Raw genomic sequence first — 7,955 nt, forward strand, 5'->3', positions numbered from 1 at the left:
AGCGACGTCGGGGACTCCTCGCTCCTCGGTACTCTGTCATCGCCAGTGACATCGGGGTCTCCTCGCTCCTCGGTGCTCGGTCATCGCCAGCTACGTTGGGAACTCCCTGGGTGGTCGGACATTGCCGGCTATGCTGGGGACTCCTTGGTGCTCGGATCTTGCTACGTCTCGTCGGCGTGCTATCAAGCTGCTCCATGCTATTCGGATCTGGGTGCTGATCTTGGGCAGCACGTCTGGGGTCTTGATACGTGCATGTCAGACAACGTCGGCAAGCTTTCAGACTTCTTTGACCCTGCTACAAGATTCATTCTTCATCTTCCAGCAGGCTTAGGGACTAAGTGGGCACACTTCACCTTGCGGTGAATGTGCTTGTTCTCATCTCAAGGCTATGCCCGGGGATTGGCTGCCTGCTCGGCTGGTTTTCTACTTTCTAACCCTGGCACCACGTGACTACGTCACCTACTGTCAAGCTTGGGGACTAGCTGTGGGGGTATGGCCCCCAAGACATGGGCCGCACCATCGGAGGTGGCCCAGCCCACAAGATCAAGGTGTGCACGGTGCTGCTCGGCGTGCACCGCAAGACATTGTATAGTACCAAATAAGATACTTACTTTGTAACCCTACCTCCTCCAGAGTATATAAGGAGAGGTAGGGGTCCCCTAGCGGATAGGATCCATGAGGATCTATTAGATCGGATCTACATACAGATCAATACAATACACCAAAGACACAGGACGTAGGGTATTACGCCGATCAGATGGCCTGAACCTGTCTAAATTGCTATCTCTGCACCTTGTGTCACCATCCAGTTCCTGATCACGCGCATCCCCACCGACAAATCTACCATTGCGGGATACCCCTCGGTGGACTGCCGAGCATATTCTGTCGACAGTTGGTGCGCCACGTGCTCGCCGTCAACGCCGACCAGACAACGCCATATGTCGCCGACCAGACGCTCCATCCAAAGCTAAGTCATGCTTTAATATTTTCCGAAATATTCTCCAATCTCCGTATGTCGCCATAATGTTTCTCTGAACTGTTTTCTCCATATTTGCTCTCCAAATGATTTTCCAAACCCCCGAACTGTCCTGTTGATGCTCGGACGCCTCTAGAGATGGCCCTGTCTCCGGCTCCTCCCTACACGTGCACGAGCGTCTGCCCTCTGCGTTATGGGTGGTCGACAGTGGCTCCTTGGTCATGCCTGTTCCTCCTACACGTGCACGGGCTCCGCGCTCAACGTTATGGACTATGGGCTAGCTAGGGCTGGAGACTTAGCTACACACTAACTGGTCGGGCGGTTTATATTAAATATAAATATATTTTCATGCCAACTGATCGCCGAACTGCATACGTTGTTTCATCACCATTGCTGATTTTTCTCCGGAGTTTATTTATTTTTACATCATGTACTACCCGTTCTGCATGTTTGTATTACAGGATCATCGTCTAGGTGATCGGACCACCTGGTGCTCGGACTTCTCCACCGATCAACTAGTCGGACCGCTTGGTTCATGGACTCTATCACCGACCAGTTGATCGGACTGTTCGCCACTCGTGCTTCATCGCCAGCTACGCCGGTTACTCCTCGGCCCTCGGATTCTTCATGCTCGAGGACTAAGTGGGCACACTTCACCGCACAAACATCGTCAGCTACGTCGGTGCTCAGACCTCGCCGCCTACGCGGGGCACTCCTCGGTGCTCGGACCTCGCCGCCTATGCCAAGGACTCCTCGGTGCTTGGACATCGCCGCCTACGTGGGGGGACTCCTCGGTGCTCGGTCATCGCCAGCGACGCCAAGGACTCCTCGCTCCTCGGTGCTCGGACATCGCCGCCTACGCCAGGGACTCCTCGCTCCTTGGTGCTTGGACATCGCCGCCTATGCCGAAGACTCCTCGCTCCTCGGTGTTCGGTCATCGCCAGCGACGCCAGAGACTCCTCGCTCCTCGGTGCTCGGTCATCGCCAGTGACGCTAGGGACTCCTTGCTCCTCAGTGCTCGGACATCACCGCCTACACCGTCATCGCCAGGGATGCCAGGGACTCCTCGTTCCTCGGTGCTTGGTCATCGCCAACGACGCTGGGGACTCCTCGCTCCTCGATGCTCGGTCATCACCGCCTATGTCGGGGACTCCTCGCTCCTCGGCGCTCGGTCATCGTCGCCTATGCCAGGGACTCCTCGCTCCTCAGCGCTCGGTCATCGCCGCCTACACCGGGGACTCCTCGCTCCTCGCTCCTCACTCCTCGGTGCTCGGTCATCGCCAGCGACGCCGGGGACTCCTCGCTCCTCGGTACTCGGTCATTGCCAGCGATGCCGGGGACTCCTCGCTCCTCGGTGCTCGGTCATCGCCAGCGACGCCGAGGACTCCTCGCTCCTCGGTGCTCGGTCATCGCCGCCTACGCTGGGGACTCCTCGCTCCTCGCTCCTCGGCGCTCGGTCATCGCCGCCTACACTAGGGACTCCTCGCTCCTCGGTGCTCGGACATCGATGCCTACGTCAGGGACCCCTCGCTCCTCGCTCCTCGGTGCTCGGTCATCGCCGCCTACGCCGGGGACCCCTCGCTCCTTGGTGCTCGGACATCGCCAGCGATGCCGGGGACTCCTCGCTCCTCGGTGCTCGGTCATCGCCAGCGACACCGGGGACTCCTTGCTCCTCGGCGCTTGGACATCGCCACCTACGTCGGGGACTCCTCGCCTCTCGGTGCTTGGACATCGCCAACGACGCCTGGGACTCCTCGCTCCTCGGTGCTCGGTCATCGCCAGCAACGCTGGGGACTCCTCGCTCCTCGGTGCTCGGTCATCGCCAGCGACGCCGGGGACTCCTCGCTCCTCGGTGCTCAGTCATCGCCAGCGACGCCGAGGACTTCTCGCTCCTTGGTGCTCGGACATCGCCACCTATGTCGGGGACTCCTCGCCCCTCGGTGCTCGGACATCGCCAGTGACGCCGGGGACTCCTCGCTCCTCGGTACTCGGTCATCGCCAGCGACGCCGGGGACTCCTTGCTCCTCGGTGCTCGGTCATCGCCAGCTACGCCGAGAACTCCCTAGGTGGTCGGACATCACCGGCTATGCTGGGGACTCCTCGGTGCTCGGATCTTGCTACGTCTCGTCGACGTGCTATCAAGCTGCTCCATGCTGTTCGTATCAGGGTGCTGATCTTGGGCATCACGTCTAGGGTCTTGATACGCGCATGTCAGACGACGTCGGCAAGCTTTCAGACTTCTTTGACCCTGCTACAAGATTCATTCTTCATCTTCCAGCAGGCTCGGGGACTAAGTGGGCACACTTCACCTTGCGGTGAATGTGCTTGTTCTCATCTCGAGGCTACGCCAGGGGACTGGCTGCCTGCTCGGCTGGTTTTCTACTTTCTGACCCTGGCACCACGTGACTACGTCACCTACTGTCAGGCTCGGGGACTAGCTGTGGGGGTATGCCCCCAAGACATGAGCCGCACCATCGGAGGTGGCCCAGCCCACAAGATCAAGACGTGCACGACGCTGCTCGGCGTGCACCGCAAGACATTGTATAGTACCAAATAGGATACTTACCTTGTAACCCTATCTCCTCCAGAGTATATAAGGAGAGGTAGGGGTCCCCTAGCGGATAGGATCCATGAGGATCTATTAGATCGGATCTACATACAGATCAATACAATACACCAAAGACACAGGACGTAGGGTATTACATCGATCAGACGGCCCGAACCTGTCTAAATTGCTGTCTTTGCGCCTTGTGTCACCATCCGGTTCCTGATCACGCGCATCCCCACCGACAAATCTACCATCGCGGGATACCCCTCGGTGGACTGCTGAGCATATTCTGTCGACAACCTTTAATTGAGTAAATCTTGGGTCTTATTGTTGAGTATTCTTGTTTCGACATCAAGGTCTGTGACAAACAACCACATGCCGGCAGCTCGGGTGCCACTCAGCTCCATGGTCGCTGCACGCCTCTTGGATCGCAACTTTCACGATCGATGATAGGTGAGACCATAGGTTTGTTTCCTCATGCCTATTAGGCCCACTAGCCCAAATAACAACTTGTTTCCTCATCCTCTATCTTGCGATGTGGTGGGCTTTTTTTAATGAGTAGTTGCAGTCGATAGCTATGCGGATTGAAGGTAGGGCAAGCGCCATACCGTGTCCTTTTGTTATCTGACTCTTGAACTTATGAAAAAGAAAACCCTGACAACACATATTCATCGTAACACACATAAAATATAGGAAAGAGTGAAAAGCAACTCTTAAACAAAGTAAAACGTGCTCTACGTAAATAAAAAATTGAGTAAATGAAATTTAATGCTACTTGAAAAATGTTTCAAAAACCAGTCTTATATGCGTTTGGTGGAGATCTAGATTCTTAGAAATGTTTTGAATCCACATTCTTTCAAGAAACATTTTAGATAATGAATCAGAATTACTTTACGAGATCGTTTGGCTGGTAGGCATAATTCTGATTTCCAATAATATGTTTTTTTATAAAAAATCATATAAATTCAAATATGCTTAAAAAGTTAAGAATATTTGTGGGAAAAACAACTTAAAGACAACCCATTTTTACTTGTTGTACTTAAAAGGACTAACTAAAAATGTACAATCACAATTGCAAAGGGAAGACAGAATGGGTACAAACTGTAAGAGAAGTCTGCAAGCAATTGCAGATCTAAGTTTCCTTGCTACTGCAGTTCAATTCCCTTCCAACTGCAGAGCAATTTCCTAGCAAGGCTTAGCAGCCAAGTAGGACAGTAGACTTGACTGCTGCAGCAGTCCACCTTCACTAGCTACCTCTGCGTATATATATGCAACTATGGTAATGAAATTAGCAGTTTAGTTCAGCAGCACTTGCTGGTGTTTGTGAGTGTGTTCTGTGCTCCCCCTCTCTTCTCCTACCTTCTATCCAGCCCCAAGTGTAGTGTGTGTGTGTGAGAGAGTGAAGCTACTGCTCACCTGTGCAAGCCAGCCAGATTCTAATAGAAACCAGCTTTCAGTGTTCAAACTCAAACGAAGGAAGAACAGCGAAACCTTCTAGCTCCAAATCCTTCGGTGAAAATTTCGTTTGTTGGTGATTCTTACGATTCCCTTGAGAAACAGATCAGTTCCACCTATCCAAACGAATCCTAACATTAATTGTCCGTTCTTTTTTTACTTTTGCAGTGTAAGCTAGGGTGCTCAAGGTTGTGGATCTGTACTGTTCGCGTGGAAAAGAACCTGCAGAAAACAGAATTATGGCTGGAAATCCCAGGCAATGCAATGATAAGTTTAAGCAAAAAGTAGACATCAATCATGACAACAAGATTTTCACAGAAGATGAGATCAAAAGAATGACTAGAAATTATAGCACTGCCATCGGGAAAGGTGGTTTCGGAGAAGTCTACAGAGGGCTCTTAGATGACAACGATGAGTTAGTTGCAGTGAAGAGATATATCCGTAGCAATTTGACAAAAGAGTTTATGGAAGAAGTGAGTATCCATAGTCAAATGAAGCATAAGAACGTAGTAAAGCTCATAGGCTACTGTATTGGGGAAACTACACTAACAATGGTATCTGAGTACATTCCCAGAGGAAACCTTGAGGACATCCTTCACAGAATTGGATATTCTTTCACTTTGAACACAATATTGGGTATTGCTATAGGGTGTGCAGAAGCTTTGAGCTATATGCATTCCATGCATTTATCAAGTGATAACCTTGTTTGTCATGGTGATATTAAGCCTGCCAACATACTTTTAGATGCCAATCTTAGAGCAAAAGTATGAGATTTCGGACTGTCAAGGCTTCTTTCGGTCTTGTGAAAGGCAGTTTGGATTACATGGATCCTATATATATGCAAAGTGGGCGTCTTACCCCAAGGAGCGATGTCTATAGTTTTGGAATAGTTATCCTTGAACTTATAGCTAGGAAAAGGGTAAGAGATGGGAGTTTTAGCCTTATTGAGACTTTTACAAGACAAGATTGTACCAAACGGAGTAAGTTGAGGGAGCTAGTTGACACAGAGATAGCAAATGCATTAGAATACCTCCATTCATCAGGAATAGGCATTACCGCACATGATTCTGTTCAACCATGCAATTTGCTTGTAGATGCTAATTTCACTCCAAAGTTCACAAGTTTTTCATGGGTACGGAAGCTTGCCAAGCAAACGGGACTTCCTGTTAAGGACAGACAAATTGATTGTGGTGTATTGGTCTTGTCAAGAGCCCAGAAAGATGTGTATGAGTTTGGCATTCTTCTCTTATCACTCATTTCGAGAAAGAAGATGTATGATGAGAAGAATCTTGACATTGTCAACGAGTTCACCAAAGCTTATGAGGTAGATCATAGTGGGAATGCAATGTTTGATAAGGATATAATAACAGTTCAAGGGAATAACACTGTCCTTGAAGGCATCGGAAGGCTGGCACTGAAGTGTACCCTTTCAAAAGCAGAGGAGAGACCAAAAATGTTGGAAGTGGCAGAACACCTTCGGATGCTCAGGAGATGTTGTAGGGTGAGCACGGACCAGGAGGCTACATCTACATGTATATTGGCATTTCATCCTAAGGCATCTTTCGCATTTACCCAAGCCACCCAAACCAGAAGGTAGGAAGCTTTAAGATGCTTATGAGCGCATCTGGAGCAATGCCAGCAGAAGTTGATTATTCCCAGAATTTGGGATTGCGGCTTTATATACCAATGGAACCGAGGAGATCATCAACCTCAACCTGTAATAGCATGAATGAGCGGTTTGGTCAGCAGGATGGACCTCTGTTGGAATGAACCCACCTTACAATTCTCATGTGTTTTGTAATGTGATATTGTTCAGTGTAACTCTGTGTGCCCTTCTGCGTTTGGGATGACGAAACCTCTATAGATACTCGATATTGCAGATCATTGCTGTTCTTCTGTCCAATCTGTGCATGGAGAGGCATCAAATAAAATGCAATGGTTGCTGTGCCCTCCTACGCACAAGTGTGTTTATCAACTCTTGACTCTTGTAGTAGAACTCAAAAGAATTTCATTTCTCCCCAGCATGAAATATGCATGAATTGTAGTTGAGGCAATCGCAGCAATAAAAAATATTTTTATAGGGGGGTAGCAACCTGTTTATACAGGCTACAACCGTTCTTGAGTGAAGCCTTGCAGAAATCATGTGGAAAGTTAGTATCACAGGTGGTCACTACAAAATGACACACTCTGTAAGGAAAATGGATCCTTGGCCCATTTATTTTGGATTTTGGTGTTTGATGACTAACACAACCAAACTGGACTAATGAATTTGCAAGTGATTGTTTTGTAGTCCAATAGGGTGCAAGACGTGACTTGGACGAAGACGACGTGATGATCCGATGATCAACACCTTAAGCAAGACCCTAGAAGCACAAGAGAAGACTCAAGATATCAAGCAAAGTCCAAGCACGAAGATATGAACCAAGCCGGATGCAAGATCGCGAAGAAATGAGCTCACAGAAGTGACCGGACGCTGGACCGGACGCTGGCAGAAAGTGACTGGACGCTCCGATCAAGAGGCTCAGCAAACAGGCGTCAGTAGCAGCGACCGGACGTTGGACCGGACGCTGGCGGCAAACCGACCGGACGCAGGACAGCAGAGTCCGGTCGAGTACAGAAAGGTTCCAGAGCGGCGATACTGTGACCGGACGCATCCGGTGGCATATGATCGGACGCTGGCAGCGTCCGATCAGTGGATCGCGGCTCCAACGGTCGGGACGACCGGATGCGTCCGATCAGGACGACCTCAGCGTCCAGTCAGTAGCAGAAAAACGAAATTTCATCCCCAACGGCTACTTTCTCAGTGGGGCTTATAAATACAACCCCCAACCGGCCAAATGAGGAGTGTGGAGCTAAGAAAACATATCTAGGGTGTTGATGCACCATTTTAGTGATCTCCACTTGCATAGTGCTTAGTGTTTCATCAGGTGATTAGCATAGGTGCTTTGCGAAGCACTTAAGTTGATTAGACCACCG

General features: G+C 50.1%; 1 protein-coding gene across 1 annotated transcript; it reads left to right on the forward strand.

Annotated features, from left to right (window-relative positions):
* Nucleotides 1–5,218: 5,218 nt before the first annotated feature.
* Nucleotides 5,219–6,800, forward strand: LOC136480150 (putative wall-associated receptor kinase-like 16). Its single transcript, XM_066477783.1, is given in 4 exon segments — nucleotides 5,219–5,774; nucleotides 5,777–5,998; nucleotides 6,353–6,511; nucleotides 6,796–6,800. Coding segments are annotated over 4 exon segments (942 nt in total).
* Nucleotides 6,801–7,955: the final 1,155 nt, after the last annotated feature.

Source organism: Miscanthus floridulus, chromosome 9, assembly GCF_019320115.1.
Source record: "Miscanthus floridulus cultivar M001 chromosome 9, ASM1932011v1, whole genome shotgun sequence".
NCBI lineage: Eukaryota > Viridiplantae > Streptophyta > Magnoliopsida > Poales > Poaceae > Miscanthus > Miscanthus floridulus.